This window comes from Hippopotamus amphibius, chromosome 1, assembly GCF_030028045.1.
Source record: "Hippopotamus amphibius kiboko isolate mHipAmp2 chromosome 1, mHipAmp2.hap2, whole genome shotgun sequence".
Taxonomy (NCBI): domain Eukaryota; kingdom Metazoa; phylum Chordata; class Mammalia; order Artiodactyla; family Hippopotamidae; genus Hippopotamus; species Hippopotamus amphibius.
Genome location: NC_080186.1, coordinates 235,416,117 through 235,438,546, shown reverse-complemented (window position 1 = coordinate 235,438,546; position 22,430 = coordinate 235,416,117). Strand labels below are relative to the sequence as shown.

The following is a 22,430-nucleotide window of genomic DNA, read 5'->3' as shown; positions in this document are numbered from 1 at the left end:
GAGCGGCCACCTACGCGTTCTCAGGTGCTACGTGGAGTCTCAGGAAGCAGGTGAGTAGCAGCGACAGGGCAGAGAAAGATGCCTTGGAGTGTTTGTCAGAATTAGTAAGGGGCGTCGGTGAGAGATAAGAAAACAGGAAAGAACCAGGGGCTATGTATTTTAGGCTCAGATGTCTGGAGTTTAGTCACGATGGTAGGCAGTAGCACCTGATGCATGCCCATGGAACACTTTAACAATTCCAGCCTCCGCCCCTAGCTAGGGTACAGGCGAGCATTGGATTTTGAGCAGTTAAGCCCTTCCCATCTCGAACGACTTGACTTCCTAGGGCCAGCGCCCCAGGCACCCCATCGTCCTCACAGCACCAGCTCCATAAAGACCTGGAGTGGTGATCACGGTGCTTGACGAGACTTAAGGATTTATTAAGTCTAGTTTTATTAAAACATTTGATTCTGGTCTCAGCAACGTGCTGGGAATCTGTGGGTGAACTCTGGGAAGGAAAAAGCAGATTTAGAGAAAAGTGAATATCCTATTTCTTCGACTGGGAAGTAAAAATCTCAGAAGGGGTTGTGGAATGTTCTCCTTCCAGATCTGAGCCTGAAATCCTGGAAGAAAATGCTCACGATGTCATGTAGACAAACAGGAAGAATCACGAGTTCACACGGGAGCTCTCACTCGTCTCTGTCTTGAAGTAAATCGCTTAAAGTTAGCAATCAAATCAACTCCTTACCTTGGAGGGGAAGGAATAGAGGATTTATAACACGCGCGCGCGCACACACACGCACTCGGCGCTCTTGCAGCAGCTCTTGCTTAAATATCACTTCGGGATAATCATGACTTGCGGGCACATCCCCTTTCCTGTCGAGCTGGTGTCTAACCTGGTCATTCTGCGCTTATTTTTGTCCGTTTCTCCACCCACCTGGGGAAGGCGGGGAAGGCACGCGCAGCCCCCGAGGACCGCGGGCCGAGGCTCACGGCTCCGCCCGGCCCTCCCACCCCTGCCAGGAGCCGGGCCCCAAAGGCCTGCCGGCGGGCCAGGGGCTCTCGGGCACCCGGGGTGCCCCGCGGGCTGTCGCGGGGCGGGGTGGTGACTGGCTGGCTTTCGCGCGTCCGGGGTGCCGGCGGGGAAGGCCCGCGGGCGCGATGCCCATCCCCGCGGCTTCCCGGATCCCGGGGGCCCGGCGGGCGTGGGGGGTGGAGGCGAGGCTTCCGGGGAGTGGGGAGCCCAGGTGCGGCGGGCGGGGCGGGGCGGGGCGGGGCGGGGGTGTGCCGAGGCGGAGGGGCGGGCCTTGGCGCCCGGGAGCGGCAGGGCCACTTCCCGCGCGCACCCGGGAGCGGCGAGGAGCCGTCGGCGCGGCTGCGGGAGCGTGTCCGGTGCTCGGGTCCCCGTGCAGACCCAGAGCCGCTCCAGGCGCAGGGCGGCGGGCGCAGGATGCGGCCGGGACGCACGGGCGGCGCGCTGCTGCGGCTGGCGCTGGCGCACGGTAAGCGAGGGGCTTGCTGCGCGGGGCTTGCAGGAGGAGCTCGCGCGGGTCCCGGAGCCGAGAGCCAGGGCCCCTGCGCCAGCGAGGCGCGGCGGCGTGCGCCTCTGCTCGGATTCCACGTGGACCTAGGCTCGCAGCCACCCCAGCGGGATGGGGAGGGAGCCCCACTCCCGCTCTCCCCCGCCTGGTGTCCCCACGGGGCATGGCTCGCCCTGTCTGCAGAGCACCCTTCAGAGCCAGCTCGATGCGTGCTTCGCGCTTGGGCACACACGCACGCGCACACTTGCAGGGGGGGGAGTGAAGATGAGTGGGGGCGCCTGGAGGTCCAGAATCCTGCAGCCGGGCTCGGACAGGTGCCCCGCCAGGCCCGGACCCGGCGGTTCGGTGCGTCCCGGGAATCCGGTCCTGGGCGCCAGCCTGCCCCTCAACGCCATGCCTGGTGGCTTTGCAGGCGCCTGGGAGCCCAGGATGCTTATTTTTCAACCCCAGGGTGTGAGTAATGTCCCCATGTCTTCACGACGCAGCACTGATGTTTCTAACCTTAGGGGACGTAGGAAAACCAAGCGCCTCTTAAATACTTGGCAGAGGGCAATTCTCCCTGCCCTTCTGCCTTCCTCTAATTGTTATAACGTCGTCTGTTCAACGAATGTAAACTTAGGTCAGGAAAAGTTCTTTCCACTTTCTGGATCTTAGGCGCCAAAACAAGACAATGACCCGCAGCTGCAGCTCCAGAGGCAGGGCGGTGAGAGCCGGGCCCACCCATCACCGGGCTCCTTTTGCACTAAGTGGGGAAATGAGGCTGGGGGAGCCCAGCTGCGGCGGGACCACAGTCTATCAAGAGTACGTTCTCCAGACCTTATCCAGAGCCTCGTTTGTGCTCACGTCAAGAACTTTAGTTTACTTTTGGGGTGGGGTGGGGGAGTTACGTTTATACTTCCTGGTTTGAATAGCTATCTATGCAACGAAAAACAGGGGTCTCTGATTTTCAAGTGTTTTTACAAAGAGGATAAATTTTTCCTAAACTGCCCTCCTTTGAGGCGTTTAGCCAGTTACTATTCTTTATCAGGAAAGACATCCAATGCAGAATATGCTGTAGCATTTTCTCCAGGTGATAGAAATAGCACCACCGTCCTCACCCCCAGGGAGAATAGGCATCGCTAGTTTTCCTGTCTAACCCTGGGTTTGGTGCTTCACAGATATTCTCTCCTGGGACCCCAAGAGTGTTTTGAGGGGCCATCAACCCTAACCTAGGGGTTTCAGATAAAGTTGGATTCACATTGAGAATCTGTCCCTGGACACCACCACCTTCCCAAGAGCTAATGGACATTTCAATCCAAACTTGTCAGCTCTCTTTACCCATTATTAACAGAAGCTATGGAAATATAATATCATTTTCTTATCCTTGAAGTGTTGAGACTTGTTCTTTAAGGAGTGGTGAGAAATACTTCAGAGGAATGTGGTGCTGCAAGGCATGAAATCAGGTACAGAGATTTTACCTGGAGTTGAATAACAAGGACAACTCGCTGCAAGCCAGCAGAGGTGATTTAAAATGACATCTGTCCAAATAGTTTATTTCCTCCTTCTGCTCCAGGTGTTTACACACTCAAGGAACAGGTTTTCTCTTGTTTCAGGATGATCATAAGGAAGCTTTGTCATTTGTGATCTGAACCCAGGTTTCCAGGGAAACAGCATCACTTTTGATACCATGAATATTGGAGATTAAAATGAATAATTGAAAGCTCTGGGTTTGTGACAGCTGCAGTTTTTTATGGTGTGACTCTATCTGTATAAAGTTTTTGAGTACTCATCATTACTGCGCGCGCACACACACACACACACACACACACACACACAGTTGTTTATAAGTTAACATCCACATATAATTGTGTAGTATAAATACCCAAAATTAAAATGTAAAAGGCACCGACGTGTAGGCATTTATGCATCTGGCCTACACTCCAGCGTATAAGCCAACCACTGTAGAAACTTAAAACCCTCAAATCTCATGTTAACACTTAGATTCAAATTCACTTTCTGTAAACATGCTCACAGGTATTTAAGAAGAAGCAGTGGTCGTTGTTTGGTTTCGTGTTTATCACCTTTCATTGATCATTCCTTGGTTTAAGTGCTTGCAATTGCTGAAATAGTAACAGCAGGTTGAGCATGGAAAAGAAAGACCATAAGAGGCCTGGATAATCCGTAAACTAAGTACGGGGTCCACAGAGGAAAGGGACATGTGATTTTAAAATGCACGACATCACTTACACTCTCCAGTGTGTTGCTTGGCCAAGGATAATCCTTACCCCGGATTCTAGGCCTCATCTTTTGCTGTCTCTGGTACCCTGCCCAAGTCACCCCCTGTTTAATGAATATTTTCAAATCCCCAGTTTCCCTTCAGGCTGTAAATATTCTAATTTCCCTGTTAGTGAACAAGTCCTCCTTTACTGTGTAATACGGCAGCTCTTTCCTGCTGAAACAACCTCCACCCCTGGCTTCTGTTCTCCCTGTTTGTCTCCTATTTTCCTGGCTGTTCTTTCTTAAGTCTCCTTTGCAGGCTCGGCTGTTTGGCCCAGTCCTGGTTGGTGTTTGCAGAGTTCCATGCCGGATTCTCCTCTTCATTCTACCACTTCTCTCTGGGCCTGCTCCCCGCTCAAGTCAGCATCTGCAGCCAGACTCCTCTCCTGAGCTCTGGACCAGTTTACCATCTGTTAGCAAATGTCTCCACCTAGATGCCCTATGTGCACGTCAGCTCAACATGTCCTCAACGGAAGTAGACACCTGTCCTCTGAAATTTGTTCCTACATTGTCTGTTGTTTATACTGGCAGCATTATCCTGCAAACATGGAAACCAGGGATCTCTTCTCTTGTTTGCAACCTCACAGCCCATCTCCAAGTTCTGTCTGCTCTCCCCAACTCATGTGCCTTCTGCTACCACCCAGTTCAAGCCCTCATTTTTGTGTGTCTGCACTCCCACTGTTTTTAAGCTGGTTTTCCTGTGTTTGTCTCTTATCCCTCCAGTCTGTTCTCCACTTTGTCACCAGTGTTATCTTTCTAAACACTTCTCTGTATCCAGTCACCCCTTTGCCTCAAACATTTGGTGGCTCCCCATCTCACAAAGTGCAAAGTCCAAATTTTGTGGCATGTCATAAAAAGTCCTTCGCCATCTGACTGCCTGTTCAGCTTCTTCTCTACCACACTCCCCCTGTGCACACTTACACACAAGCACACGCTGCACGTATGCACACTTGCACAATACACACACCCTAGAGCCATGTGTATGCATACCCTTCTGTATTCTGGCTGTACCTGATTATACCGCCTTTGGTGTTAGAATTATTTTCGAGACTATTTTCTTGGCCTTCACTGCCTTGATGCATTTCCCCTTTTTTCTCATCCCTTTGCAACTCGCCATTGTCCTCTGTTAAAAGAGACGACCCCACGTAAAATTATAAAGTAGGGAAGTTTTTATAACGAAAAAGGAAGTTCGAAGTAATCTCTCATTCCTGGGACCCGCCCTCAACGATCCCTCTCAGCTCAGCCTCAGGCCCTCAACCACCTTAGACCCCCATCTGATATGGTAACTCCCCTCTCCCGTGGCTCTCCAGCTACGCCTGCTCAGCCTCAACGGAGCTTTGCTCTGCTGGTTCAGGAGCCACCGTTTTGATTCACCTTCGTGGATTGGGGCTCAGGATTAAGTATTTAAAAACAATTACTCATACGTGTCTGATGTACAGCCAGGTTTGGAAGTAATTGCGTAAATATTAGCACAGCACCTTCCCTCTCCTAACAAATTAAAATTCCAGAATTGCCTGCACCACCTTGTTTCGTGATGACCACGAAGTCAAGTGTATTTCAACACCAAGAGTCAGAGAGTGCATCAATTCAAGTGAATTCCCCCTGAAGTAGGTGATGACTGCTCCTGTCTCAGTGTGCTGACAGCCTTGGGCGTATAAAAAGGGAAAAGCCTATTAATGTAAAGAGATGAGCCTCTAATGGTGGAATTTTAGACATTCAGCAAAATAAAAACCATTCAGTCCATGTGTCAAAAATAATTTCAGGAAGAATAGGGAGGATTTGGGGGACCAAAAGTATCATCCTGACATCATGTAAATGTTACCACGCAAGTCACCATCAGCCCTGCTTAGCTTGGGACATTATAGAAAGATTGAGCACAGCATAAGAGAAAGAACCACGGAAAGCTGGTACTCCAATCAGCAAGTCGAAGATGTGGAGGGAGTGTGCTTTTGTTTCTTACGGTAACGAATGATTTGCGGAGGAACACACAGAATAATGAGTCTCTAAAGACGAGAATCTTGATACCACAAATCCTGAGACAACAGTAGGTCCTGTATGTGAAAGGGATCCCTACGATCCCGCCCTCTGATGTTGCATAGGTGCTTTGTTGCTCTGGCTGCAGTGAATTCCATAACTAGTTTTGATCATATCTTTATGCAACACTTGCTTTATGTAAGGCAACGTGCTGGGTCCAATGTGGAACCATAGGAAACTTGAAATGTGGTCTAGAGAGGTTGCAGCCTGTTTAGAAACAAGTCCACACATAATGGAAAGACATTGTCTCAGTCCCTGGGGGGCGCCTAACCAATTTCATACTCTGCGGTCCTCCTTTCTGACAGAAGCCCAAGCACTGGGTTAACCCCTGCTCTGCTCCTCTGCACAGCTGGGGGACCCAGGGGATGTGGAAGGGTAATTGGACGGAGCCAGTGCTGATGGTCCCACATCTCTCACTAGTCTCTGATCTGGACATGGACATATAATGGAATTTTGGCCAATGAGATGTGGAGGGAGATCTGCTCAGGGACTTTGGGGAAGGAATTTTTCATTCCTAAGGGAAATACTAGCTAATAAGAACATTGTCAGGTCTAGATGTGAATCTTGGAACAGATGTGGCCATCTTGCAACCATGATGTCAGCTAGCTTGGGGATAAAGCCAATACATGGCCTAGTGGAAAGAGAGAAAGAAAGAGGGTCCTTGATATTGTCTTTTATTGATAGTTACTGAAATTTTGAGCCATTGTACCTCTTGGTTTCTTAAAAAATTTCTGTGTAATTTAAAACTTATGTTGTTTTTGTTATGTTGTTGTGTTGTGTATGCCTATAAGATAAAGATGTAGTGTGGGTTTCTACAATGTAATAGGTGTCATGTGGTCTCATGCAATTGAATGAATGATACAGAACTAGATACTGAGTTCAAAGGATGGAGAAATATCACTGTGACGTATTTAAGTATCAAGCCTCTAGGGCAGCAGTCCCCAACCTTTTTGTCACCAGGGACCAGTTTTGTGGAAGACCACGGTTCCATGGTCGGGTGGTGGGGAACAGTTCAGGCGGTGATGAGAGCGACGGGGAGCTGCAGACGAAGCTTCACTTGCTCACCTGCTGCTCACCTGCTGCTCACCTCCTGCTGGGCGTCCCGGTTCCTAACAGGCCGTGGCTGGGGACCCCTGCTCTAGAGAGGCTGTCCTGGGAGCAGGAAGTAGTCGTTACCATTCACATCTGCTGTGAAGGGCCTCGGAGATCAGAGTCCAGCTCCTTGTAAATGACTGTAAGTGGTCATATGCTAACGTAATCAGTAATAGGTCCCACGTCTCCTAGTTCCTGGGCCAGATGTTTTAGATGCTCGACTAGGAAAGAAGGCCATCATGCCCGAACACGTTGCTCAAGGTATTCACAGAACGTGAGAGCCGGCAGGTGAGCAGGGCCTGACTGTGAAAGGCCTTGTAAACGGTGGCGAGGAGCGTGGAGTCTATGCTGAGCGCGGTGGCAAGGCTCTGCAGGCGGTTGAGGGGCGGTGGCGTGCTCAGGCTGGCCCCTTGGCAGGCCACTCTGGCAGCAGGGGTGGTGGCGGAGTGAACGGTCTAGTTTCAGTGTTAGAGATGGTGGTGGTGCCACTGTACTCCAGTATAAAATAAAAAAAATTTTTTTTAAAAAAGAGATGGCAGTGGTAAAAACCCAGCTAGTGGCCGTAGGGAAAGATAGCTGGGGACAGATGTGAAAATATTAAGGAAGAATGGACAGGATTTGGTGATTGATTCACGAGGGTAGCAGGGAGAATGGGAGAAGGTAAGACTGAGACCTGGGTTTCTGATGTACACAACTCAGTGGGGTTCATTCACCGAGACGGGAGGCTGAGGACGGCAAGGCTGGAGGAAAAAGAGAGCAGGTCAGCTTGGTAGGTTGGGTCTGAGACATCCACGTGAGTGTGTGTCGATTTCCTAGGTGGTTATTTTATGTGCAGCGGTGTTAGGGACAGGAGCCAGAGCAGGATGGGGACAGAGATTCAGGAGTCCGGCCATCTGGAGAGGGGCTGAAGACATGACGCTGAGGAGTCAGAGCGACTAGAAGATGACTCTGGCTACACCTGAGGAGCTGCCTCAGCTCAGGGTCCGGTGAGGAAGCGGCGATGCCACGGGAGCGAGGAGGTGCAGCTGGAGGAGGAGGAGGAGGACGGTGCAGACGGGGGCACCACAGAAGCGTTTCCAGAAGGAAGAGCTGGTCCGCAGGATCGACGTCTTCAGAGGAGTCAGGCCCGTCTGACCGCCTTGCCGAGGGCCGTCTGGTCCGGGGGAAAGAGCAGAACCAGAGCGGGGTGAGCCGAGGAGTCAGCGGAAGGTGGAGGGTGGGGGCAGCGTCCGGCGGTTGGGCAGGAGGAGAGGGGGAAGGAGCCAGAGGGACGAGGGGGAGCGGCTGCTTACAAACAGACGAACCTTGGAGACACGTGCACACACGTTGTTAGTGTGTTTTTTTACTTCTGTCACCGACGGTTCTGCCCTTGAGAAACACGCGTGAGTCTGGACGTTTGCATCAAGGCACCCGCATGTGGCGGGGGGTCCGCGGCGCCGGAGGAGCGGACAGGAGGAAGGGGCACGCGCCACCCGGGCCAGGTGGCCGTCAGGGAGGAAGGAGAGGGGGCTGGAGACCGGACGAGCCCAGCAGCCCCGGGCAGATTAGAAGCCACGGCTGGTCACGTGAAGCAAGTCGGAGCGGGTGCTGGGCTCTGAAGCGGAGAGGATGCTCATGGAGGAGAGAAAGGCGAAGCTGACCAAGGCATGCAGAGCGAAGACAGAGCGCTGCGGCCATCAGCGCCTCCCGGCCTCCAAGGGGGCTGCGAGGATGGATGAGAGAGTCGGTGGACACACTTCTGTTTGCTTCCGCACATACTTAACCACACAGAAGCAGTTGTAATTAATAAGTTTAGTGCTGTTTTCAGGGTGTGTGATAGATAACATTCCGGTTCTGTTGGTAGAAGGACGTTCAGTGCTTTAGTCAGATTTCCTAAAAAAAAAAAAAAAAAAAACAAAGACATTCTTTTGGAGCTATAGGTTTATGTGTCTCCAGGTAAGCGTTTAATGCTGTATTTCTATCCGTTGTAATAAAGAGCCTCAGAACAATCTTTTAAGAAATCATAGTCCCGTATAGCACAGGGAATTAGTGTTGTCTTTGAAAGGTTCTGTTCGTAAAATATTAAAGCCTTTTATTCTGGGTAACTCAGTCGTTGTCTCAAGGTGTTTTAAACATTTCCGTGTAATATAAATTAGAAAAGATATTAAGTCAATTTTGTTAACGTTACAATTAGTTCAAGGTACTTATATTCAGTGCAAGTGTTTTATCCAGTCTCTGCCTGCTGGCCCTTGTACACGTAAATTACGTTCACTAAGCAGTATAAACTCGCACTGCATATTTTCGTAATGTTTTCAGGTCCATTGACTATTGGGACTGTTCATAATTTTCAAATACGTTTTTCCTCCTTTGAGAGAATTGTCTGTTCTGTTGACCAAACAGTTCATAGAAACTGGGCAGTTTTGTCGGTGATGATTCGTGAAGTATTATTCCATATTCTGAAAGGGTAACTGCAGTTCTCCCTTTTATTAGTTTAAAGGGACTAGAGCGGTGTTTACTACAGAAACCGTACATAACTCCTGATCACTGAAAGGCTCTCTGTATAAAAATGAGGTTAATGTTTAAACAGAGCGATTGGGAGAAAAAAAGAGTGGTGGACGCTGTACTGTCAGTATAAGGGATTATTTCATTGTGTTCTGAAGAGCGTGTGCAAAGCTATTGTGCGCGTGGACGCCGTGAGCGTTGCAGCTGTCATTCTCCCGATTCATTCAAAGGTGGCCTTTGTTTGTCTTTGTGCAGGCCTGATCTCATCTCCATGGATACCGTGTAGCAATGCAGGCTGAATGCAAGCTGGCTTCTGGTCGGTTCAGCCAGATAGCTCTGTTCCAAATTGTTTACCAGTTTCCATCAGGTCCTTTAACCAAATGGCTTCTTGGACACTTGTTAGAATATAGATGAATTGTGTAGCCTTTTCATAGCCATATTCTGAGGGCTAGTGCACAAAACATATTTCAGAGTAATTGACTTAGTTTTCTGTGTACTTATTCACATTGTTCAGGTGGGGGGGGGCATAGCCTTGGAAATTGGGATACTTTTATGTGATCTTTATTTTCCTTTCAGTGTAAAAATGTAATAGCCCAGATAAAAAAGTCTTATAATGCGAAATTGAAAGATGGTTAAATAATGTATGTACATGTCATAGTGTCTTAGTTCTTTCAGGCTGCTACAACAAAATACCACAGACTGGGTGGCTTAGAAAACAGAAATGTTTTTCTCACAGTTCTGGAGGCTGGGGAGTCGAAGATCAAGGTGCCAGCGTGGTCACATTGTGGTGATGGCTCTCTTCCTGGGTCATAGCCGGTGCCTTTTTGCTATGTCCTCGTATGGGGGAAGGGAATACGGGCCTCTCTGGAGACTGTTTTATGAGGCACTAATCCCATTCATGAGGGCAAAGCCTAAGTGCCTCCCAAAGGCCCCCATCTCCTAATACCATCATCTTTGGGGGTTAGAATTTCAACATATAAAATTTGGCAGACACAAACATTCAGGCCATAGCATGTAGTAATCAGGAAGTCCCTTCTATTATTACGGTATTTAATTTTTGCCCCCAAGTAATCAGACTTTAACATATTAGTATCATTTCATTTTATTTTAGCCATGGTTCAAGTGAGATATGACCATAGTCCTTTTTAATAGTACAGTTGCATAGTCTCTTGCCTTTATCTTGTTCTCTCTTTCTAAAATACAGTTTAGCCCCCAACCCCTATTCTGTACATCCTTTAAGTCTCAGTTTCACAGAGGCTCACATACCCCAGGAAGCCTCCCCATTCGTTGTCCTCCAATTTAGTTGTCTTCCTCATGTGGAGCCTTTCATAGCAGCTGTCACACTCTGTTTCAATGCTCTGTTTACTTGGCTTTCAATCCTAGAGATCACAAACTCTGAGAAGGCGGGGGCATGTCTTCGTCACTTGTGCCAAGCTGAGTTTTGTTGAATGAATGAAACCTGTATGACAGCTACTGTAACATGGGTTAAAGGCACACTTTCTGGATGAATGCCAAGCTGAAAACGTCTTAGTTCTTTTCAGCTAATATATGCCAAAACCCCTCTATTTGCAGGTTTATCCAAATTTGCTAAAATATTCCTTTAGTTGATCAATTCTTTTTTTTTTTTTTTTTTTTACTTCTTTGAGTTTGTTTGCTTCTGGAATGTTTCTCCTTTGTCTTGAAATGTCTAATTAGGATAGTGCTATTGACAGGTAACAAGATGAGTAAAAGTATTAGGACAGCGCAGACATCCTTTTTTCCCCTAAAAAACCCTTTCCTGTTCCCGTTTTCTGTTCTCATAAAGCAGCATCATAATTTATCTTCAGCTTGACTGTCTCTCCCACTGAATACGTTTTTAAGATCACCTTTCATCCTACTTATGATTGTACTCCCAGGACCTAGCATATAGTAAGCACCTAGAAAATGACTGGTAAAGAAATTGTCAAATAAAAATAGGATTTCAATAATATGCGGTAAATGTCCATCAAAGTACTAAACCTAATTAACACTTTCAGTTTATAGCTTTTCTTTATAAAGCAAAATATTTCAATGTCCTTACAGAAAACGACATATACTAACTCTTGTTAAAAGAAAAAAAATTATATTTCTTTCTTTTAATGTTTGTAAGTGTGAATGTAAATTTCCATAGATATACTCACCATTTATATAAAAATGACTCATTTACTTTTTTCACTTGATATCTTTTGTATGTACTTTCCCATGTGGCGCTCATATTTATAACTTTACATTAATACATCCGGCCATGTCATGGTTAACTATTGTCCCATTGTTGGATATTTAGGTTGTTTCCTGTGGGTTTTTTCCCCCAACTGCTAGTAATGTGGCTATAAATATCATTGTACAAGAAGCTTTTTCTTTCTTTTTCCTTTTGGACAGTTGCCAAAAGCAACATTATTGGATCAAAGGTTACCTGTATTTTGTAGCCCCTGTTGCATACTGAACACCGTGGTCCTCAGTAGTGTGCGATTTTTGCCAATTTTACCAACGTTAGATTTTAATTTACTTTTTGTAGGTTTTTTTTCTTTAACTTCTTGTAGGTTGATGAATGTAAACGGGTGCTTCATATTTATCTTCTCATTCTTTATATTCACCAGGCTGCATTTTTAAGTTACAATTTTAAAATGCCTATCTTTGGGAAAATATATGTAGAGTAGGATATTCTAGAATTTAGGCCTAGAAGAAACCTCAAGAAATCATCTGGTAAATGCTTCATTTTTACAGTAACCAGCTTTTGAAATGACTAAAGCCCAGGACTCCAGCCTGCAGTCCATTATTTCAAGATAGCCTTCAGAATTTCTTCTGAAAATCTCTGACAGACTTCTGCTTGTCATCTGTTTCCCACAGGTTGATTCTAATCCATTTTTACTTGAGGTGTGGCAATCCTCTAGTTAAGATTTCCATATTTCTGTGGGTCAGAACCCTTTGGGGGAAAGAGAAGACATTTGACCCTGAGCCTCTGTAGCTGGAGATTGTTCTGGTTAACTATTGCTATGTAACCAGCGACCCTAAACTCAGTGGCTTAAAGTGACAACCATCGTTTGTTCTCTCTCATGGTTTCTTGTGTAGGACTTTGAGAAGAGCTTGGCGGGGCAGTTCTGGCTTGAGGTCTCTCACGTGGTTACCGTCAGAGGGTAGGCAGCTTTCTCTGTCCCCCGGTCCCATCAAGGGGTTTCTCCAGCATGGCAGCCTCTAGGTGGCCTGATGTCTTACCAGGGCGACTCAGGGATCCAAAGGCAAGTGTCCCCCTCAAAACTGGCGGGAGCTGCACAGTCTTTTCTAACTTAGCCTCAGAAATCATGCAACTGTATCTATTCATGAAAGATGTTACCAAGCCACACCTGATTCTAGGGGAGGAGACTTACTCAGAGTCTTGGTGGGAAGAACATCAAGTAAGCCCCAGACAGGTTTTAAAACCGCCACAGTAACTTAGTCAGCTTCATGGTGTTTACAAGACTGTTGATTGTTTAGATCATAGTTATTCAGCTTCGGCATTAATGACCCCTGCGGACTAGATAATCCTCTTGGGGGATGGAGCCGTGGCAGTGGCAGGAGGGGCTGTCCTGTGCCCTTGAGGCTGATGAGCGACTTCCCTGGCCTCCAGCCACTGAATGCCAGGAGACACGCCCTTCCCTGCCACAGCGTGACAACAAAAATGTGTCCAGACCTTACCAAATGCCCCCTGAGGGACAAAATCGCTCCCGGTTGAGAACCACTTCAGTAAACAAACATGTATTCATGTTCATGGCATCGTGGAAGGAACTCCAGCTCCGAGAGTAAATGTTCATTTTAATGCCATTTTTCTGGGTGACTTTGGATGAGTCACAGGCAAACTGTTCCCTACCTTGCTGGGTCACTGGGAGAATCCAATGGAATTATGAATGGAAAAGTCGTTTGCACGCTGTAAAAGCATATATAATGTTCCTTTTCAAACCTCATATCCTTGGTGTTCATCCGTTTTTATCATTCATTATTTTCAGGGACCTCAGTGGAGTGCCTGTCGTGTGGCAGGAGCGTGTCAGACACGGGAGGAACTGGAGGATTCAGGGCAGCCCCTCCAGGAGCTCTGCTTTCCATTTCTAATGTCACCCGTGAAGGAGAATCTCGATCCTTACTCAACGTAAAATTTAATACCCAAAACTTTGAAGGAAAAGTTGCATTTTTCTTTCCTAACGAAAGCAGGAGAATGTTACACTGCTATGTTCTAAAAGCAGTTTTAAGGGTCATTTTCTGCTTTTAGCTTTTGCACTACCTTTTTTTTTTCTCCTTTCAAGCACTCGAGCTATAAGCCAGGTACTGTAGAGCTTAAACCTGTGCATACAGTGAATGTGTGGTTCTCTTCAAAGGGCTTACAATTTCCAAGTTGAGTTGCTTTATTATTTTTTTTTTGAGAGGAGGGGGGAAGGTCGTCCTAAGTTATTTCTGCACTGCTGTCTCTTCAGCATGAAGACAGTGGTATCGAGGATGATTTCCCCTAATTGTGTGCATGTTCAAAGGATCTAAGGTGACCTATGACCATTTTCTGCTGTCGTACATATTTCTAGGTAATGATTAGCTATACTGGAGGGTTTGAAGCCTTTTTTCATAGTTTCAGAGTCAGGATCTGAGTAACCCTATTTCCTGTGTTTGTGGTTTCCTGGAGGGTCCAGGGGCTGATAATGTTTTCTTGGCTCTCAGGGTGAGTGTGTTTCAGGAAAATGCAGACAGGCCATCCTCCTACCCATTAGACAGCAGTTCTCAGAAACGTAAATGGAAACTTACTCAGGATAAGTTTTTTATGTGAGAGGTGAAAATGGGACCACAAATTAACAGGCCTTTTAAAATGTCTCAAAAAGTATGCTGTTATCAGTAATGTATAATGACATTAATAGTAAAAAAAAAAAAATTAACAAAAGCTGTATTTACTGAGTGCTCATCATTTGCTGGACACTGGGTTGAGAGTTTTTTTATTTTTATTTTATTTATTTAATTTATTTTTGACTGTGTTGGGTCTTCGTTGCTGCACCCGGGCTTTCTCTAGTTGCGGCGAGCCATTTGTATATACATGTGTATGTACTTATCTGTATGCATATTTATTCATCTACCTTTTAATCCATCTCTATATGTATCTTCTCAGTAACCTGCATTCAAGCATCTTCCTTTGAATCAGTCCAGAACTTATATTTATTAATGAACCTGGTCCTTACTGATCACCCATTATATGCATAACTTACTATTAGGTGGAAAGGTAAAACAATCAGGAGCCCGTCTGTTAATTCAATTGATTATTTTTTTCTTTTTTTTCCAGATCTTTATTAGAGTGTCATTGCTTTACACTGTTGTACCAGTTTCTGCTGTACAATATCAGTTGATTATTATTGATCTACAACCATGTAGATACCCTGAGTACTGGGAAATATGGCAGTAAACAAAATAAAGTCCCTACTTTTAGGGACAAAGGCAGATTTACCATAAAGCAAGTGAAGCTTAAGTTTCAGGGACCCTCAGTCTGCAGGCCTCTTCCCATTTATTCACATGTCTGATATTTTTATTAAATATGCAAAATCACTGTCTCTTTTATACCCTAATATATAACATATTTCAACAAAGACATCAACAACAAACTGGTTGATAAATGTCATCCGTTCAAAAAGTTTCTGGATTAATCCCTGTAAAAGAAAATTTGAGGTACCTTGAAATATTAAAACTCCTGTATGATACTGGAAAACCATCCTAAACATTTAGATGACACTACAAATAAGGTGTTATGAAAATGAAAGAAACTCTTCTTAACTGTAAATAATAAAAATCTTAAACATTCAATTTACCATGCCAAAAGAAATTATTTTTTAGAGAATATGATTTTATAAAGTTATCAAGTGAAGAGCTGATCAAAAGATGTAGAGCCAAGGCAAAATGTATTACAGAAGTATGTCAGGCAATCAGTGAGCTGTACTTTTTAAAAAAATATTCTTCAGCTTTTAAAATTATTTCTCTTGCTAGGGTTACTTTTCTCATTCTAAATAAATAGTTAATTTTATACCTGAATTCGTTTCACAATTTTATAAATTTTTTCCTTAAAGAGAGATTCTGCCCCAAATTGTAGTCATATCAGCCCCTACAAAACTTAACTCTTCTAATACAGATTCTCGTGAGGGTGGCAGACAAATAAAAAAGATAAATGTATAACATAAGAGGTAGCAACGCGCTATTAAAAAACAGCACAGTGAGGGGGACAGAATGCTGAGCAGGGAGTGGGAGACGGAAAGGTATTTTTTCGCTTAGGGCTATGTCTATTGGTATATAACAAATTCCCACACATGGGGTAACTTAAAAGAATATACATTTGCTGTCTTACAGTTCCTGTGGGTCAGGAAGGTGGACATGGCTTCACTGGGGTCCTCTGCTTCAGGATAGCTCATAAGGCTGTAATCAAGGTGTCGGCCAGGGCAGGGATCTCACCTGAATTCTTAACTGAGGAAGGATCCACTTCTGCTCATTTTAATTGCTGGCAGAATTGATTTTCTCTGGAGCTGTTGGACTGAGGGCCTCAGTTCCCCAGTGGTTCTCAGCGGAAGGCTGCCTTCAGTTCTTTGCCCTGTGGGCCTCTTTGTTTCATCCAAGCCAACAAGAGAAGGCATCTGCTAGCTAGCTACATTACCATCTTATGTAATGTAATGACAGAAGTGATATTCTATGATATTAGACGCTGCATTTTGAATCTTCATTTCTATTGGTTTGAAGTCACAGATCCTGCCCTGGGCGGGACAGGATCACACAAAGGCATGAACAGCAGGAGCTGTGGGTCGCCGGGGGCCCCCTGACCCCTGCAGGTAGTGAGGAAAGGCAGCTCTGATAGATGGACGGTTGATGCAAAAGCAAAACAGTCGCTTTCCTCCTCGCAGAAGGAACAAATGCAGAAGGCTAAGGTCAGGGTGAGTTTAAGGAAGAGCCAGGTGAGTGAGCTAAAAGGATAGGAGGTGAGGTCAGACAGGAGGGGAGGCAATGAGTGTGCAACTATGGAGAGACAGAACGTACACAGGAGAACAGTAAGCAGCGTTCTGAGGGAGAACAGCACGCTAACGGGTGCAAAGGGTGAGTTAGAGGAAGGGTGGGTGTGTGCAGGCTAGAATGATAGGGGAAGACCCAAACCAAACGTGTGCAGAGGCGTGGCCTGTGAACAGAGACGTAACAGAAGGAATACTAGCTTCAGTTATGTCTACTGTTTCCACACATGGCCTCGAGGTGTGTCCGGCACATCGTGTTAATGAGCAAGCTATTCAACAGGCACTGACTTGCTAAAAGCACAAGAATGCTATTCTGAGAAGTGGGGGGGGGGGGGGGGGGGCGGGCGGGGCGGGAGGAGTGTCTCCCTTCACAAAGAAGGAATTTAGGAAGATAGTGTTCAAATAGAAAGTAAATTGATGAGCGGGTGTTCTTCACCCCATCCTCTAGGCCATTGGGAGCCAGTGAGTCTGCCAGATAGCAGCTCCTCCTCCAACATCCTTATGAAGAAAAGAGACTCTATTGAATTGTTAGGAAGCAGTAAGTGCTGATAAATGGACTTAAGAAGCACTTGTATAGAGTTTTGAAGATGTTCGTTGCCTGCAAGATCAAAAATTGTGAAAAGGCATCAAAGTCCCCTAAGAATGTGCCACAGTACTCTAATACTTGATGTAGTTACTTTGTCGCAAAAAAAGACTTAGATCTTTTTCCATACAAAATGTGGACCTTAAATGATATAATTTGAATTAGTAGATATTTCTCCTGTATTTATATATGCACATCCGTATGTTGACAGACATTTTTGAAACTCAGCATGGTAAATTGAAAATTTCTGACGTCATCCGATTTCCCCGTCTTAGTCTGCTGGGGATGCCATGATGAGATACTACTGAATGGGTGGCTTTAACGACAGATATCTGTTTTCTCACGGTTTTGCAGATAGTAGTCCAAGATCAAGGGGCCATGAGGGTTGGTTTCTGGTGATGCCTCTCTTCCTGACTCCTAGACTGCTGCCTTCTGGCTGTGTCCTCACGTGACCTTTCCTTTGTATTTACATGGAGGGAGAGGGGTCTGGTGTCTCTTCCTCTTCTTTATATGAACACCAGTCCTGTTGGATTAGGTTCCCACCTTTATGATCTCTATTAACCTAGTTACCTCCTAAAAGGCCCTATCTTCATATATAGTCACTTTAGGAATTAGGGTTTCAACGTGGGAATTTGGGGAAGATGCAGTTCATCCATAACTAGGCTTAACTAAGGCTTAACTGTGTAGTAATGCATTCGTTTCTGTGTGGAAGTGATACACTTTTTTTAATATGAATACACAGTAATCGTCAAATAAATGATACATGCACATATCATTTTTTTAAAAAGTGGCCATAAATTATGAAGCAGAACAAATTATGAAATTATTACCCAGATGTCAGCTGGAATCTCTTTGCTTCTTAAAATTGAAATATAATTCTTTTGACTCCCTATTCCACCCTTGTAGGAAAATATAGTGCTCTCCCGAGATTTCTCTGAACCCCCAGGATGTATCCATTTTCATTGCCATTCAGCCCTCAATATCCAGACTGGGGAGTTTTTTGTTTTCCGCTTTGACAGGTCTGATATTTGATTTTACCCACTAGACAAGCTAATACATTAGCCCGTTACAGTTTCATGGACAACTGACAGACGACATGAGATTCCTGAGTCAGAGACCAAGGACTCTATTACTCACAGCATGTCAGGCAGCACGAGTACGTTGACATCCGCTCCCCTGTGCTTCCCCATGAAATCTCACAAGGGCTGCGGGAAGGGATCCAAAGGGAAGCCTGCACATACTGCAGGTTGCATTACGAGAGAGGAAAACTGAGTGTGGTGACCTGTTGTTTCACAGCAAGAAGTCAGCAGACCCGTTCTCTGTCCTGAAGAGTGAGATTACGTCACCCTCAAGGTTTCTTGCTGTAAAGACAACCCTGAAAAATGGCCCAGGGAAACATCAGTCAGGATCTTACGTTACTGGCATACTCATCGTATTGAATTGAATGGTGGTCCCCCAGATCTGTGACTATTATCTCACTTAGATAGAGGGGCTTTGAAGATCACCTTGCGGAACCTGTTGGCAGAAACATGAATACCGAAGCCACTTCCAGTGAGGACGCAGCAGGACGTGAGGAACATGTTGGAAACTGGAGCAAGAGGGATGCCTGTTGAATAGTGGTAGACGGTTTGGCCTAAGTGTGTCCTACTGTTGTGTGGGTCACTTTCAAGCAATGAACTTAGATGTTTAGCTGAGGATATCTCCAAGCAAGATGCTGAAGATGCAGCCTGTGTTTTTCCTTGCTGAATGGTGTAAGGTGCAAGAGGAAAGAGATAAATGGAGGAAGGAAGGGTTAAACAGAAAGAACAGTACTTGATGATTTGAGAAATTCTCAGTTTATCCAGTTAAAAAAAAAAAAAAAGCAGATATGAAGAGGCTCGTTGTTAGGAAAGCGGGCTCTGAAGAGGCGGCCACGGGTGTGGCTGGAAGACGTTTTGTTGAGTGGATTAGGCGTGAGATTCCTGGACCCTCTCAACCGTCTCAGCAGAGGCCAGGAAGAGAGAGTTCGTTACCCAGGAAGGATCTGTTGAACGGCACAGCTCCCCATGACATACACAGGAGATCCACAAGGTTTTTAGGAATGTTGTCTCAGCAGAAATGCTGCTTCTGGACTGAAGGTGACAGAGAAGCAGAGGCCAGCAGAGCTGTTGCAGACCCAGAGAACAGAGCCTTGGGCAACAGAGGATTATTTTCAGGCCTTAAAACCTAACAGAATTTCTTAGGCTATGTTAAATTTTCTTGGTACCAGCAGCTTCTCTGTTCCTTCGAATCTCTCCCTTTTCAATGGAAATGTCTATCCCAATGCATGTCACACCATTCTTTCTCAGAAGCACAGAACTTGTTTTCTAGGTTCACAGACCCCCAAATGGGGAAAAATTTGCCCCAAGACAGATCATATCTGGGGTTTTACCCATCTTTGGTTTAGATGAGAGTGTTTCTCCTGGACTCTCAAGCACAGTTCTCCTGGGAACCTTTGTTGTCCCCTAAGAGGGTTCCCCTGTGTCTTAGCGACAGCTGGGCCTTCCTGCTGCCCCTGCAATGCTCAGCTCACTGTCCTGTGCCCCTGCTTCTGCCAACATCGCTGCAGCTCCTGAGGACCACTCGCCACCAGGCATGGGAGAGAGATGTGTTCCATGTCCTTACAGCAGAGACACCCTGTGCTTGCACTTTCATAGAGATTCAGGCCTTCGAGTTCATGTAGAGGAGTAATTTGGATTTTATTTTTTTATTGAGATATAACTGATATATAATATTACATTAGCTTCAAGTGTACAGCACAATTATTTTAAAAAAATTTTTTTGGAGTATATTTGACTTACAATGTTGTGTTAGTTTCTGGTGTACGGCAAAGTGAATCAGATATATCTCCATTCTTTTTCAGATTCTTTTCCCATATAGATTATTACAGAATATTGAGTAGCGTTTCCTGTGCTATACAGTGGGTCCTTATTAGTTATCTATCATATATGGTAGTGTATATATTTTACTCCCAATCTCCTAATTTATCACTCCCCTCCCCCCCCCCATTTCCCCTTTGGTAACCATAAGTTTCATTTTGAGATCTGTGAGTTGGTTTCTGTTTTGTAAATAAGTTTATTTGTATCATTTTTATTAGATTCCACATATAAGTGATATCATATGATATTTGTCTCTCTATTTGACTTACTTCACTTAGTATGATTATCTCTGGGTCCGTCCATGTTGCTGCAAATGGCATTGTTTTGTCCTTTTTTATGGCTAACATTCCGATGTATATATGTACCACACCTTCTTTATCCATTCCTCAGTCGATGGACATTTAGGTTGTTTCCATGTCTTGTCTATTGCAAATAGTGCTGCAGTGAACATTGGGGCGCATGTATCTTTTCGAATTACGATTTTCTCTGGACGTATGCCCAGGAGTGGGATTGCCGGATCATATGGTGGTTTTTTAAGGAACCTCCATAATGTTCTCCTTAATGGTTGTACCAATTTACATTCCCACCAACAGTGTAGGAGGGTTTCCTTTTCTTCATACCCTCTCCACCATTTATTGTTTGCAGATTTTTTTGATGATGGCCATTCTCACTGGTGTGAGGTGATGATACCTCATTGTAGTTTTGATTTGCATTTCTCTAGTAATTAGTGATGTTGAGCATCTTTTCACATGCTTTTTGGCCATCTGTATGTCTTCTTTGGAGAATGTCTATTTAGATCTTCTGCCCATTTTTTTGATTGGGTTGTTTGTTTTCCACACAATGGTTTAATACACATGTATATATTGCAAAATGGTTGCCACAGTAAGTCTAGCTAACGTCTATTACCACACGTAATTACAGATTTTTTTCTTGTGATGAGAACTTTTAAGATCTGTTCTCAGCAACGTTCAAATACACAAGACAGTATTATTAGGCTGTAGTCATCATGCCGTACCTTACATCCCCCTGACTTATAACCGAAAGAGTTCTTATATTTTTGTTGACTTTAACAGAGACATTCCCCCGCTCAAAATGCCAGCATCCATCTGCAGGAATGGGCCAGAATGCAATAAGAGAGTCCTAGTGAAAAACACTCCTCTCTTCACAATTCTACCTCTTGCTTTTGGCGTTAATTCGCGTCTCTTGACGTGAATTTTTTTCCCCTTTAAATCTTTGGATCTTTTTGCAAATGAACCCCTTCCGTGAGAAGCCAGCCCCCCCGCCCTTCAGCACGTGTAGATATGCTTCCATTCTGCATTAGCTCCACAAATTAGACGCTCCTGCCATCTTCTGCTACAAACATCGGACAATGATATCATGCAAGTCAAGACACTTCGCAACCAAATTTTGTTGTTGAATATAGAAGGACATATTTTGTTTAATACATTTATTTCTGCCCTTGTTTTCCAAAGATTTTGTTCCTTTTTGAGCTTCACTACATTTTGGGAACAAAACTGGGTTAACTATATCTCATCCCCAAACATATATTTATTTCTCTTTTGAATTATCTTATAATTTAAAATCAGATTCCAGAATAAAGTGGGAGAATGAACTCCGTATTTGCTGAAACTAATTCTTAAATTATTAAAGTTTCCCAGAAATCTATTTCAGAGATGAGCAGGAACTCTCAGGGCAGGAGGTGCTATAAAATTTTTAAGTGAGTGGAAGAAAAAAGAAGTTTGCATGAATCAATGTGTGCTTAACTATCTGGTTTGCTTGTGGATATGAAAGTGACAACAAGCCAGGTTATAATCAAGGAGGAAACACGACCCATTTCAATTGTGGACAGAGAGGAAATTAGTTAACCCTCCAGGACATATATCACTTATTTTTGTAGTAAGTTTTGGTGAGATTCACTGAGTACTTGGGCTCGGTTACTGTCAACAGGTACACGGTAAGGTGACTTTGGATAAGCCCTTTGCTGGGCTGTTACTGCCTTCACAGGCATCTACCTGAGGACAGGAGGCAAGAGTTACACTCTGGGTACTGACATGACCCTGACAGGGCAAAGCTGAAGTCACCTTGAAACTCACTGCATCTAATATAGACCTGGAATGTGTAAATGAGTCGTCTGTGACTCGCTGGGCCAGTTTCTCACCGTCCCCATACTCTTCTCTTTCACCTCTCCATAATGCTGAGCAAGACACTCCTTGGGCCTGGAATGACCTTGGCCTTCCTCTTTACGTAGTAAATTCCAGCTCATCCTCCAAGGTCCATATGGATTCCCACCTCTTCTATGAAGCCTTCAAACTTTGATTCACCCTCTTCTCACCTTTTGGGCGTGTAGTGTAACTCTTGCCTCCTGTCCTTCAAGTTCTTTGTAGCTTTCTGAAATTTAATACTTATCCCATGATGATATAATTGTTTTTTTTTAATTCCAATTACAAGAATGGAAACTCAAAGACAGCAGAGATCTCGTCTGTTTTGTTCATTGCTGTGTCTCCAGGACCTAGGAAAATGCCTAGCACAAAGGAGTTGGATAAATAATTTTTGAATGATTCAT

The 22,430-nt window shown here is 45.0% G+C and overlaps 1 protein-coding gene across 1 annotated transcript in view; it reads left to right on the top strand.

The window, feature by feature from the left end:
* Positions 1 to 1,313: 1,313 nt before the first annotated feature.
* ITGA2 (integrin subunit alpha 2) overlaps positions 1,314 to 22,430 on the top strand; it is a 93,595-nt gene continuing 72,478 nt past the window's right edge. The window contains exon 1 of the mRNA XM_057743659.1: positions 1,314 to 1,481. Within this exon, the coding sequence (XP_057599642.1) occupies positions 1,430 to 1,481 (52 nt within the window). The 5' untranslated portion in view covers positions 1,314 to 1,429. The remainder of the gene's footprint in view (positions 1,482 to 22,430) is intronic.